The sequence below is a fragment of the Martes martes genome (assembly GCF_963455335.1).
Source record: "Martes martes genome assembly, chromosome: 1".
Lineage (NCBI taxonomy): Eukaryota > Metazoa > Chordata > Mammalia > Carnivora > Mustelidae > Martes > Martes martes.
Genome location: NC_137888.1, coordinates 93,018,295 through 93,032,410, shown reverse-complemented (window position 1 = coordinate 93,032,410; position 14,116 = coordinate 93,018,295). Strand labels below are relative to the sequence as shown.

Below are 14,116 nucleotides of genomic sequence, written 5' to 3'. Positions count from 1 at the left end.
AATGGAAGCCTATGACCTAATATGTTTTCTTCCTTAGATCAACCTCTCCACTTCTCCTACACCTGCACAGTTAATAAGCCGTTCCCAGGCTTCCAGTTCTACCAGCGGCAGTATTACCCAACAGACTATGTTACTAGGGAGTACCTCCCCTACCCTAACGGCAAGCCAAGCTCAAATGTATCTCCGAGCTCAAATGGTAAGATATGAGCTACCAAATTTTTTCAGTGTTTAAGGACTTGAGAGAGATCGAAATGTTTCTTGATTTGATGCAATAAGAGGCATTTTTAATACTTAAGAAATGTTTAACAAATTTTTTTATATGTGTGTGCTTAGCTCTTATACATTTACGTCATGAAAAATTCTACTTTTAATTGGTAGGGCTTCTTGGTGTATCAGATAGCAACATTGGGAAGCTAACAGATTCTGTAACATGGAGTGACTGTTTTTTTAATAGCAAATTTTATGGATTTCAAACTTTTTTCACATCTTAACATCTCTGAAATTGAGGTGCATTTATAATTGATGGCATCTTACAGTTAAAATTAATGTTTGCAGTGATACGTAGGTATATACATATGAAAAGTCATTGTATATCTTTGACAACTTAAATTTGATGAAATAGTTAGCAATGTTAAAAAGTTGTGGTTAACTGTAAGTTAGAATTTATACCGTGGGATCTTCTTAAATCTGGATTGGAGTTCCTGGTAATTTACCAGATAACTTTTAGCTTTGGTTATTCCCATCTTAAACTTAACAAAATATTTGTGTTCTTATGTTCACTTTGATCTTTTGTTAATACAGGAATGTTAATTTGGCTCTTCTGTATTTGAGTACCTACTGATTTCCTAGTTTACCTGTTGAGCTTCTTTAAGGCGTTGGTTAGCATTTACTTTATTTGATGTCTGCAGGTAGCTAGACAAGAGCTTTGGTCTAGTATGTATTTACTTATATTCTTTTTTGTCCAATGAACTAAATATATATCTGGATCCCCAGTTCTCCACTAAAATTACAAAGAAAGTTTTCCATCATATTTCTGATAGGAAACAATGACATGACCCACCTTTTATTTATAGATTATTCAGTGGACATTACCATACTTCTGGGTTTTCTCCCCTAAGAGATCTTATTTAATTAATGATGTGCTTTAAAATTAGGCTGAATCGTTTGAAGTGACTACTTTAGACCTCTTTATAAAACTTAACAGTTTCTTATGGTTCAAGCTAAATAGAACAAACATCTTCTCTTTATTTTTAGTTGCTTTTAATTGTTTGTTCTGGCAGTTACCTTCTTGTGAAAGTTATACTTTGTTGTTTAATTCACTTAAATTTAGTATTATAAAGAACTGAAATTTAAAAGATCCTATAATCAGTAATTTTAATTTAAACAGGAACGGTTTGAGGACCTGAATAACTCCTAATGCAATTTTTTAAAAATAGAGTACACACTGTGTGAAACGACTATCATAATATACTAAATTGGATTGGATAATCTCTGTGTGGATTGATAGTGCCTTTTTAAACTAACGGCATTCTGTTTTAATATTGAAAAATAACATTTGAAGAGACAGTGATAAGTAAATAAATCGACTATGTCTTCCTTCCTTATTTATTTGATGTGAAGCTTTTTTGCAGGCCGTTTTGTTGTTGTATTTTGACATGTGGCATTTACATTTGGAATGAATATTTCTTTATGACTAGTTTTAAAATCAAGAGCAATTTGGTTTGTATTGTAGATCCCATGTAGCTGAGTGAAATACTATAGTATGGGGCATAGTTATCTTTTGTGATAAAGAAGACTGAAAAGACTCTTGTGTTTCTTTTCAGGTTTCTCACTGAAATTTGTATTCAAGAGTGGTTGTCTATTAAAAATAACTTCATTTTATAAATCCTGCCACAGTAGTTTCTGAGCTGGGAAAAGTTTGAGTAAATAATAGCTTATTTGGGGTAAAATTTGGTATGAGGATTTTATATTACCAAAATACATTTTCTTTTTGGAGCACTGATTTATTTTTCTACTCATCAGAATCATGAGCTGTTTCAAAATGTTTATGCTTTTTTTTTTTCTTTTTGAGTTCTGTATTAGAAACTTTTCTTTGTCACGTAAAACCTTTTGCTTAGAGGACAGTCCTAAACTGCATTGTCTTTCTGTCACAAATTTCAGTCTCTCTTGCCTGCTATACATTGTGTGTGGGACACGTTCTTTTGTCTTAGGGTATTTTTTTGGTTTTTCTGTCTGTACAGCTGATTTTCACACCCGCTACCACTGTGGCTGCTGTACAGTCTGACATTCCTGTTGTCTCGTCGTCATCGTCATCTTCCTGTCAGTCTGCAGCTACTCAGGTGAGCTTGTCTGCTTCATAATGTGGTACTTGAGGTCTGGATCTTTAGGATAAAGATAAACACACATTGTGTTTAAGTTGCTGATGATTTCAGTGCTCTTTGTCCTACATTTTGGATTGGAATTTAATGAAATACTGTGAGAACTTCAAGAAGTTTTGGTTACATAGAAATTACCATTAAGCACAGATATTTAGGTTATTTGACATTAGTGAAAGTTAATGAGTTTTTGCTATAACATAGTATGTTTAGTTTTATTATAAAGCAGGCTTATTGTTCTTACTATGTGAGTTGTATTCTTTTGTGTAGATTCCTTTGCAAGCAGTTGTGTAATAACTAAGTGAAGATAGATTTTAAGTTTAAAAATGAATTGGGGAAATTCTTAACTTAAAAAATGGAATAGAACATTATTTTGTTTGGTATTATGAAAAAACCCTTAATTTTCTCCTCACACCATTCACAAAATTGAGCTAGAAGTAGAATACAGACTTAAAGGTAAAGCCTACACTATAAATCCTCTAGAAGAAAACATAAGGATTATTTTTACAGCTGTAGGGTACACAAAGCTTTCTGACAAGATCGGGTGCATTCAGGATGGTATGGCCATAGACTAGGCAAAGCTTTCTTAGGACACAAAAAGCACTAACCATAAAAAAAAATAATAACAAATCTGAATTTATCAAAATTAAAATTTTCAAAATACATTGTTACAAAAGTGAAGAGGCAAGCCACAGACTGAGGGAAAAAATTCGTAATACATACCTCTGACAAAAGAGTTGTATCCAGAATATACAAAGTAATGCGTATAGCTCAGTAAGATCAGTAAAAAATGGGCCAAAGATTTAACATTTCACAAAGGAAGATATACAAAAGGCCAATAAGCGCATGAAAACATGTTCAACATTAATAATCCTTACAGAAATTAAAACCACAATGAATATCATTGCGCACTAAAACGGCGGAAGTGAAGGAGACTTCATAATACCACACGTTGGTGAGAATTGGAGCAGCTGTAATTTCATAATATTCCTGGTGAGAGTGTAAAATGGTGTCACAACTTTGGAAAACAGTTTGTCAGTTCCTGATAAAGTTAAATATATGCTTAACATGTGACCTAGCAAATCTGCTTATAGTTTTTTATTCTCAGAGGTTTGGAAATGTATATACATACAAAGACATGTAAACGAATATTTGTAGCAGCTGTATTCAGAATAGCCCCAAACTAGAAACAACCATTGTCTTTTAACTGGTAAATGGATAAACAAACTGGAATATTACTCAGAAATAAAAAAAGGACACACTCCTGATGCATGTCAGAAACATAATAGCAAAAGAAGGCAGACACCAGAGAATATCTACCATGTGATTTTTTTTTTTTTTTAAAGATTTATTTATTTACTTGAGAGAGTGCATAAGCAGGAGGGGCAGAGGGAGAGTGAGAAAGAATCCCAAGCATATTCTCCACATTGAATATGGAGCCTGAGCAGGGCTGGATCTCACAACCATGAGGTTATGACCTGCCCGGAAACCAACAGTCGGGCACTCAACTAACTGCCCCCCCTGTGATTCTTTTCATTGAAATTCTGGAACAGGCACAGCTAATTTATAGTGAAAAAAATTGGTGGTACCTGGTTCAGGAGGTGGGAGAGATTGGGGACAGGCATGGGTGAACTTTTATGTGATGGAAATGTTCCATATTTTCATTAAGGCGTTTGTATAACTCTTTGAACTGTTTGTTCATTTTATTGTAAGTTACATCTCAGTAAAGTTGACTAAAATGAATTAAATTAAATAAATTTTATTTCTTAAAATTAATTTTATTTTTTTCAAGTAATCTCTATACCCAGTGTGGGGCTCAGACTCACAACCCTGAGATCAAGAGTTGCATGCTTTACGGACTGAGCCAGCCAGGCACCCTGAATAAATTTTAATTAAAACAATTGAGTAGGGGTGTCTGGGTGGCTCAGTGGGTTAAGCCTCTGCCTTCAGCTCAGGTCATGATCTCAGGGTCCTGGGATCGAGCCCCGCATTGGGCTCCCTGCTCAACAGGGAGCCTGCTTACTGCCCCTCTCTGTCTGCCTCTCGACCTACTTGGGATCTCTCTCTCTCTCTCTCTCTCTCTGTCAAATAAATAAATAAAAAATCTTAAAAAAAAAAACCCCGAACATTTGAGTAGAAGAGGTGCCTGGGTGGTGTGGTTAGTTGAGTGTCTGACTCTTGGTTTTGGCTCGGGTCATGATCTCGGTGTCATGGAATTGAGCCCCTCTTCAGGCTCTGTGCTTAGCAGGGAGTCTGCTTGAGATTCTCTCTTCTTGTCCCATTGCTACTATCCCCCACACACACTCTCTCAAATAAATCCTAAAAAAAAAAAACCCAGTTGAGTAGGATATTACTTTCTATGATACTATTTTGGGTTTTTTTTTTTCCATAGCTAATGTTTTAGACTACATATGGCAGAAATAGGTATAACTTATAGTCATCGTTGGCTTTTTATTTTTAATTTAATCTCAATTTTTTTGGTAGTTAAAAAAATTAGTAGTAATATTCTTTGGTACTTTTCATAGAACCTCTTTATTATTTTATTGAATAATAAAGGCCAGTTTTCAATATCAGTATATAAAGATGGTGATCAGTTAAACTCAGGTTTCTCCTAATGTGCTTTGTGTCCATCTACAATTCCTTAATGTTTTTGTACTTTAGTTTCCATATTTAAAAAATGAGACCTTTATTACCTTGAAGGTTCTTTGATCTCTAAACCTTTATGATATCTCTTTGTGGAGTGATTTGTTGAAGTAATGATCTTCCTGTTTTCTTTTGGTTTTATAAAACCCAATAAAGATAGACTGTAATCAACTTTCAGAACATGTTAAATTTTATTTTTTGTTTATTCTTGACTTTGTTCCAACTAAGATTTTATTTAATTGATTTACAAAATGCATACAATAAAACAAGATAAAATAAATTGAAAACATGCATGAAAAAAGCAGAAATCAAAATAGAAAAGTGGCATAGAGTTAGGAGTGAGGGTCCTCTTCAAGTTACACACATGAAATCCTCCATGGGTTTAATTTCAGCTCCCACTTCAATTATTTATTAGTTGTTTTAGCCAAGTTATCAAACATTTTTATCATATATATTTGTGTGTGTATATATATCTATACAGTCATATATACTTGTAGGGTAATTTGAAGAATGAATAATAGATGTGTTTAGTGTCTAGAACATTATAGGTACTCAGTACTTTTTTTTGCAAAGGGAGGAATTGAAAGACTTGGGTTAAAATTCTGACTTCCAACTGCCAGCTTTGTCACTCATCAGTTGATTGATTTTGAACAAGGTCCTAGTGTAGCATACTGTTACAAGTTTGGACTCTAGAACTAGTCTCTCCTGGTTCAAGTACATTCTCTGCCACTTTTTCATTATATATCATTGACCTCTCCCTCAGTTTCAACAATATAAATATTTATAAAATGATTCACAGGGTTGTAGTGAGGATTAAATATGTTAATAATTGAAAAATAAGGGGCGCTTGGGGGGCAGTCAGTTAAGCATCTGACTGTTGGTTTCAGCACAGGTGATGATTGATCTCAGGGTTCCTGAGATGGAGCCCTGTGTTAGACTCCACGCTCAGCAGGGAGTCTGCTTGAGATTCTCTCTCCCTCTTCTCCCACCACGCTCTTGCATGTACGTTCTCTCTCACAAATAAATGAATACATCCTTAAAAAATAATTGAAAAATAGAACAGTATCTGATACTTAGCACTCACTAGGTGTTAGTTATTATTACCTATGCTGAGCCTCAGGTTTTCTTCTTCTAAAGTAAGCTCTACACCCAGTGTGGGGCTTGAATGCATGACCCTTGACATCAGGAGTCTGTATGCTCTAGTGGCTGAGCCAGCCAGGTGCCCTGAGCGTCAGTTTCTTTTTTCTTTTCTTTTTTCTTTTTTTGGACATTTTAAAGCTTTCATTAAAGTATAATATGCATCCAGAACATATATTAAGTGTTCAACAATCTGTACCAAAAGAATATGCTTAAATCCCAAGCACCCAGACCAAGAGGGAGAAACTTACCAGGATCCAGAGAAGCCTTACTGATGGCCTGTTTTGGTCCTGTCATTGCTGCCCCTCAAGGGTCACACTATCTTGACCTATGTTAGTTTTGCCTGTTTTTAAGCTACATTTAAATGAAATTATGTTGGGTATAATTTAAGCCTCAGTTTCTTCACTGTGAGCTAGAATAGCTCAGACTTGTGAAAAGAAATAAATGAGACGATACTCAAAAGTATTTAGCATAGTGCCTGGCACATCACAAGCCACTAATCCCTATTTTTGTTATATATTATCTAAAGATAAGTCATGACTTCTCTTCTCAGCTTTCAAGTAGCTAATAGTGAAGAGAGAAAGGTAGCCATTTAAATGATTCACAGTTTCCAAGGTAAAATAAACCAGTTGTTAGAAAAACAATTAACATGCTCTCTAGAGAGTGCTCTAGAGTGTGTCTTGTGTGTTCTCATGGAGAAAACCTCTTAGAGTGTCTTTAGTAGTGCCTTTAATGTGAGCATAGTCAAAGTAATTTTATAAAACTGGCTCTTTGGGGTCCAGCTTGATGTGATACAGGTATGCAGCTCTGTGATAATTTGACTTAATTCAAGGATAGACTTTGAGAAGCTAAAGGGATGGATTGACCTTTAAGAATTTGTCTACAAATGTTTTTTCTTTGCGGTGCTTTTGAAATGGCAGTAAATGAAGATGACAGTGGTAGGGGATGCTAATACTTTGCATATTCTAGTGATAACTCTCCTCAAGTTTGGGGCTGTTAGTTTTGAAAAAATTTGTGTTCTACTTTGTTAATTTTTAAACTTAATATGAAATTTTTAAAACAATGAATTTGTAATTGAGAGATACCAGAGTTGACATTTTATTTTAATGCTCTTTTACAGAAGTCAGTATAACAGTTAATTTTTTCTTAGTATTAAAATTCATTTGTAGCATACTGTCCAAAAATAAGAAATTTGGAATATCTTACCCTTATTTACTATTTTAAGTGCACCATCCCTTCTCCCTACCATGACCAAGAAAATAAGTAAAAAGTCTGACTTTCAGAAAGATACAGGACTAAAAGTAGCAAATCTTACTTACCAAGGCTTTTAGAATTGAGGAGAAAATAGTCCTTTGGATTTAAAAGCTAGAAACTCAGCTCTGCTGTTGGCAGTGTGACATTAAATCTTAGTTTCCTCATCTGCAAAGAAGGGATGTTACACAGTAATTCACACAGTATTTGTTAGAGCCAAATTAAGTAATAGATATGAGTATTTGAGTAACCCACTATAAAAATGTAATGTGTGAAATTAGCAGAAATAAATCATGTGCTGCAACCTAGATTTTTTAAAACTTAGAATGTTTCTATAATTTGATCATAGGAAAAGTTCAGATGAAATGAAAGTTGGACATTAGAGAACTATTTTGTATCTAGAAAGGGTGGATTCTTCTCAAAAGGGAATGTCTGTCAAAGACATTTGATTATGTGATCTTTCTATTAACAGCTAAATTAACTCTACTGTACTCTGGGAGTATGATTGACATGTTTTAAATTTATTATAAATATTTAAGCCAAGATGACCATAGTTATTATGGCCATACTCCAAAATTTATTCATATAGATAATGTATATGATACACATAATAAGCACATATATACATTTTCTTCCAGAATTCCAAAGAACAAAATTATTCTATAGAAATGTATTGCTGCAGGTTTAGGGTTCATTGTGTGAAATCCTCATATACTGTGAATGTGTCTTTTATTTGAAAGAAAGTTTTCTCGTTTTTCAGATTATAATTTAGCCTTTGAATATCATTATGATTTGGTTCACTTTTAGATCATTTATGGCTGACGTTCAGTTTTATGCTGTTTTTTCCCTTGCTTCTTGAAAGACTTTAATGTGCCTCCACTAGATACTGGTTGAGATTTTTTTTGGTTAAATGTGAACAGATTTTACTGCTTGCCTAAAAAAACTGTAAATAGAACTAAACACTTAGCAAAAAAAAAAAAAAGGCAGTTAATATATATTTTAAAATCAGATGTAGGAGAATATCTCAGACTTGCGGAGTTTCTGTTATGTCTGTAGCACTGAACTGTGGGGAGTACAAAAATGAATGTCAGAGATGAGAGCCTGCCAGCAAGTGTCTCAGCATTTCACAGACACATTAGTAATTCTAAAATAAGCTAGACATATGTCAGTGCTGTAGGCCAGTATGTCCAGATTCTGTGGGAAAGGCATTGTAGAGGAGAGGAGAAATTATTTCTAACCAGGAACTTTGGAAAGGCTTCTTTGGGAGAGAGTGGGATTTTACTGGGCCTTGAAGAAAGGATTGGGCTTCAGGAGAATGGCATTTTAGGCAAGAGAAGCTTGAGCCGGGGCTCTCTCTAAATGGAGGAAGTATAATGTGTATTTGGAGAAGGGTGAGCAGAACGGTTTGGCTAGAATGTGAATATTGTGGATTGAAATAGTGGGGAATGGGGCTTGGAGTGGTTTGGGCCTAGACTGTGGAGGGCTTTGAGCGGCAAGCTGAGAAACCTGGATTTTAGCAATTTTATTTTTGTATTAAATTTCAGTAATACCACAATTATTAGTCCACTTACATTGCTATGAAATATTTGACAAAAATCTGAGAAGATGCTCCATATGGTCTCAGAAAATTCTTTCAGTAGTTTAGAATAGACTGATTCAAGCCTCAACTGCTCTGAAGTGAACATTTGTTCAAAACCTGCTGTTGGCTGCCCACTGCATTTGGCACTTAGGAAGAGAAGTTTTAGCCTGTATCAGTTAAATGATACAGTTGTAGAGACAGAACACACATGAAACAGGAATGTGCATAAAGCAGCACTATCTCATTTGCTTTGTCACTTTAGAATCTTTTGCTTCAGTTTCCTTCTCAGGGTCCGTGCTAGCATAAATGTGTTTAATGCATTCATTTCCAGATCGGTAAAAGGTTAGGCAGCTATTGGAGAGGCATTTTCTGTCTTGCCCTTTGGAAATGGTATAAACCTCAGGTGAAAGTCATTGGGGGATGATCTTGCTACTATCCAGATTGGTGGTATGTTTAGAATAGCCCTGGGTGTAGACAGGAGTCATGGTGTAACCAATTTTAAGGCCCCATTCGAGGTCTTTTCAGTTCATGAGAGCTAGTTCTCAAAGCCATGTGAGTATTCCATAACAACAGGACTTTAAAAAGGAGTTGAGATATGCTTTTAATTATCACAGTGGGCAGGTGATTTGATGAAAGAGTTTTCTAATTTACAAGAAGAGTGTTCCCTTATAACCTCTGTGGAAGGGTTTTTTTTTTTTTTTTTCCTTTTTCTTTCTGATCTGTGTGAGGATGACAGTATTGTATATGCACACTCCTAACTGTATGTAGTAACTTCTCACAAGAGTATGAAGCACTTGTAACCTTCAAGGTTTCACACTCTTGGCCTGGAGGAGTCAGAGTGAAGTTGAAGGAATTGCTCCTTCTCTTACCTGGGCTCTTCTGCCATGGAGGCTTTGATCAAGTTTTCCTTTTTATCTGGAGTACCCTTCTCTCTCCTTCCCTTTGCCTGTCTCTGAGCTGGTAACTTCAAAATGCAGTATGTTGCAGAGTGATTTCCTCATACATATAGTTCATTTGAGATATATGTATACTGTTTTCATTTTGTTCTTAATGATTCCCTTCATGTCTTTTAAAAAATTTTTACCTAATATTTAAGGTATGATTACTTAGAATTATAACTCCCCTTTCTTTTAGGATTAATCAGTCATTTCAAATGCTTGGAACTTGATATGTAAAAAACATAATATAAATGTATTGTCATTGTTGTTATAATGGTAATGATTATCATATCTCAGTTAATACCATCCGTTTCATCCTTATTTTTTGTTGTGTGGTTCTTAGGTTCAGAATTTAACATTACGCAGCCAGAAGTTGGGTGTATTATCTAGCTCACAGAATGGTCCGCCAAAAAGCACTAGTCAAACTCAGTCATTGACAATTTGTCATAACAAAACAACAGTCACCAGTTCTAAAATCAGCCAACGAGATCCTTCTCCAGAAAGTAATAAGAAGGGAGAAAGTCCAAGTCTGGAATCACGAAGCACAGCTGTCACCCGGACATCAAGTATTCACCAGTTAATAGCACCAGGTGGGATAAACTTGTTGGAAATAGTTGCATTTTTCACTTTATCAGCAGGCAGAGCAAAGCAAAAGATGTCTATTACGTGAACAAAAATACTTTTAAAAACATTTTTAAATGTGAATTTCATGAGTTTAAAAAAAAACAGTATTGTAGTTGAAAAAAGAGAAATCAAAAGAGCCCAATAGCTAAACAAATAATAGTAATAAAAGAAATTTTTTTGGTTAATTGACATTTGATTAACATCTTCATTATGTGCTGGTCTTTCACTGTATTGGTAAAACCAATAGCTTTTATTTTTTATTTATTTACTTAATTAAAAAAAAATTCTAACTCCTGTAGAGTTAACGTACAGTGTTATATTAGTTCCAGGTGTACAATATAGTGATTCAGCAATTCTGTATATTACTCCATGCTCATGAAGAAAAGTGTACTCTTAATCTCCATCACCTATTTTACCTGTTCCCACCTCCCTCCCCTCTGGTAACCATCTGCTTGTTCTCTATAGTTAAGAGTCTATTTTTTGGTTTGTCTCTATTTTTTTTTCTTTGTTCATTTGTTAAATTCCACATATGAGTGAAGTCATACAGTGTTTATCTTTCTTTGACTTATTTCACTTAGCATTATACTCTCTAGCTCTGTCTATATTGTTGCAAATGGCAAGATTTCATTCTTTTGTATGACTGAATAATTTGTGTGTGTGTGTGTGTGTGTGTGTGTGTGTGTGTATCACATCTTCTTTATCCATTCATCTGTTGATGGACACTTGGGCTGCTTCCATAATTTGGCTGTTGTAAATAATGCTTCAGTAAATAGTGATGCAGATATCCTTTCAAATTAGTGTTTTCATATTCTTCATATTTACATACCCAGTACTGTGATTACTGGATTGTAGGATAGTTCTATTTTTAATTTTTTGAGGAACCTCTGTACTGTTTCCCACAGTGGCTGCACCACTTTGCCTTCCACCAACTGTGCCATAGGGTTCCTTTTTCTCCACATCCTTGTCAACTCTTGTTTCTTGAAAAACCTTTTAGTTTAAAGAAAAAAAAAAGATTTGCCTGTAGTTTATTTGATATGCTTTAGTGAGACAGAACTAAAAGCTCTTAAAAAAGCACATATTTTTTTTAAAGTTATCGTTAGTAAGTGGAGTTTACCACTTTCCAAAAATAAGGATTTTATATAATTATTTTTCTTACAATGTTGCTTTTTTTCCATACCTGAGAGGAAGATGTCAGGCAATCAACTAAGTTGTTTTCATTCTCATCCACCTTTGAATCCCATATGTGCTCTCTCTGCTATCCATAAGATGAGATCCTTCATGGTTCTTAGGCTGAAAATGTTGGGGCCATCCAGAGTGAGTTTCCTTACCACCTCTTCTGTTCATCTCAGAATTACTCAGTGTTAGCTTCCTTCACTTCTAATAAGATAAGGAGTTACTCATTTTCTACTTTAAAGTTAACACTGTTTGCTTGTGTCATCAATTATATCTTTTTTACCAGCTCTTAACCTTCTCTTGTAGTTGTTATAGAATCTTTTGTCTGCTGGATCCCTTCCTTTGCTTCTCAAGCATACTTGTATCTCTTCTGTAATATATCTGCATATGTTTTTATTCCAGTCCGGCTATTGTTTATTGAAAGTATGTGTGTGTGTGTTATGCACTGGACTAGACACCACATATGTTTCATTAAAAAAAAAAAAGTCCTCCCTTGATTCAACTTCATCAAGTAAGCACCTTCTTTCTGTCTTTTTATAACTATGTATTACTTTTTAAAGATTCATTTTATACTATTGAAGTCTGCTTTTTCTCCACCTAAATCTGTTTCTTTTGCATGTTTCCTTTGTGCTAATATTGCTTGCATTCTCTGTGGTACCCAATCTCAGTGTCTTGAAATTGTTTGATATTCCCCTAGTTAGAAATCTCTCCTCACTTTGAACTTGTGTAGTGTTTTTATGTTTCTTTGTGGTCCTTTTTCTTTTATAGTTATTTGTATACTTACTGATCTTAGTTTTTCTACTGTATAGTAAGCTCTTTGAGAGTAGGATGATAATGAACATTTACGTGTCAGGTACTTTACAATTAACTTCTTTAATCCTCTTTAGTTTCACCTTTTCACCCTTTTTTCTTGACAGCACTAAGTTGTGCCTTGTATGTACTTATTTACATTAGGTGGACAGTAACTATTTGGTGGATTAATAGTTGGTCTATTTTTCCATTTGAATTTTGGAAATTACAGCACAATTTTTTTTTTTTCCCATTCAAACTGGGTATCACTGCTTGGAATTCTTAAATCTGAATCTTTAGATAAGTGCAGGCATTGTTGTAATGTATAAATTAATAAGTCCATTCATAGTATAGTATGATGTGAATTCTTTTTTATAAACATCTGTGTGCCTAGGTCCTGCTCTCTGTATGGCTTGATAACAGGATTTTTGTACTCTACTGTTTAGAGTATTTTCAGCGTCAGTCCAGCCTCTGGCCAGTTTTGATAGGTGTCATTGTGGAGCATTAGTGACCCACTGCACTTGACATGACTGCTTGGGACAATTTTTAGTGATTATAGTTTTGATAGATTATAATGGGTGATAGGTTAATTTCCTTCCAAAGAGAATGCTCCCTTCAGATAAAGCTAGGACCTCTTGCAGGGTTAGTTAGTTCAAGCAAGGAGATTACTTTTAGATTTTCAGTTCTCCTTAGCTCCCAGTACCTGGTTCTAAGTTGACAATTACTCTTCCGCTTTTCTTTAATTGATAGTGTGATAGGATCCCTATCGTTGCCTTCCTCTAATGCCCAGTATTTTATGTAGGTTTGGAGGAGACCAGTAAGCTAAAACCATCAGACTCTCAGGACAATTGCAATGCCAAATTTAGATCTCTTAAGTGTGTTAACCAAACTCCAGTTTCCTGTCGTGGTGTTGTTTCAAAGTAAAACCAAATGAAATACCTTAAGCCACAAAAACCTTTGCAGTTACCAAACTTATAAATTCACTCAAGCCTTACACTGCAGTTACTCTAAGCAGTTTGTATCTTCTGGCTAGGCAATAGCTGAATTTTTCCACTCTTAGTTTTTCTACTCGTGTTGGTGAGAAGTTAGTCTGAAGTTGAGGGTTTTTTTTGGTTTTTTGGTTTTTTTGTTTTTGAGATTCTTGGTAATTTATCCTGTTCCTCAGTTAGAAAATGCTTATTTATATAGGTCGCTTTCAAATATGAAGAAATCTACTGGTATTCTACTGTAGCATAGACTAATAATAATTATAATGGATATGGTTATTGTTTCCTTATATTTATTTCTAAGATGCTAAAACCATTTGGTTTTCTTTATTTCTTCTTGAATTTGTAGCTCTCACTTGATCGTTAATCTATTTTTAATATATAAAATAAAGGTGAATTTTAACCGTATGACTGGAAATTATCACTAACTGTATTCGAGTTCAAGTTTTTATAGCAGTTTTTAGAGCTTTTATGACATCAGTTGGAAAAAATATATACCAAACTTTAATATATGTAGTAAAGAGCCTATGCTAGTCTGCTCAGGCTGCCATAAAGGATATCATAGACTAGGTGGCTTAAACAGTAGAACATTATTATCTCAGTTCTGGAGGCTGAAAAACC

The 14,116-nt window shown here is 34.6% G+C and overlaps 1 protein-coding gene across 1 annotated transcript in view; it reads left to right on the top strand.

Moving 5' to 3' along the window:
* PHC3 (polyhomeotic homolog 3) overlaps positions 1–14,116 on the top strand; it is a 74,387-nt gene that overhangs the window by 21,634 nt on the left and 38,637 nt on the right. The window contains exons 5-7 of the mRNA XM_080802075.1: positions 38–196; positions 2,241–2,339; positions 10,267–10,513. Coding sequence (XP_080658201.1) covers positions 38–196; positions 2,241–2,339; positions 10,267–10,513 — 505 coding nt within the window. The remainder of the gene's footprint in view (positions 1–37; positions 197–2,240; positions 2,340–10,266; positions 10,514–14,116) is intronic.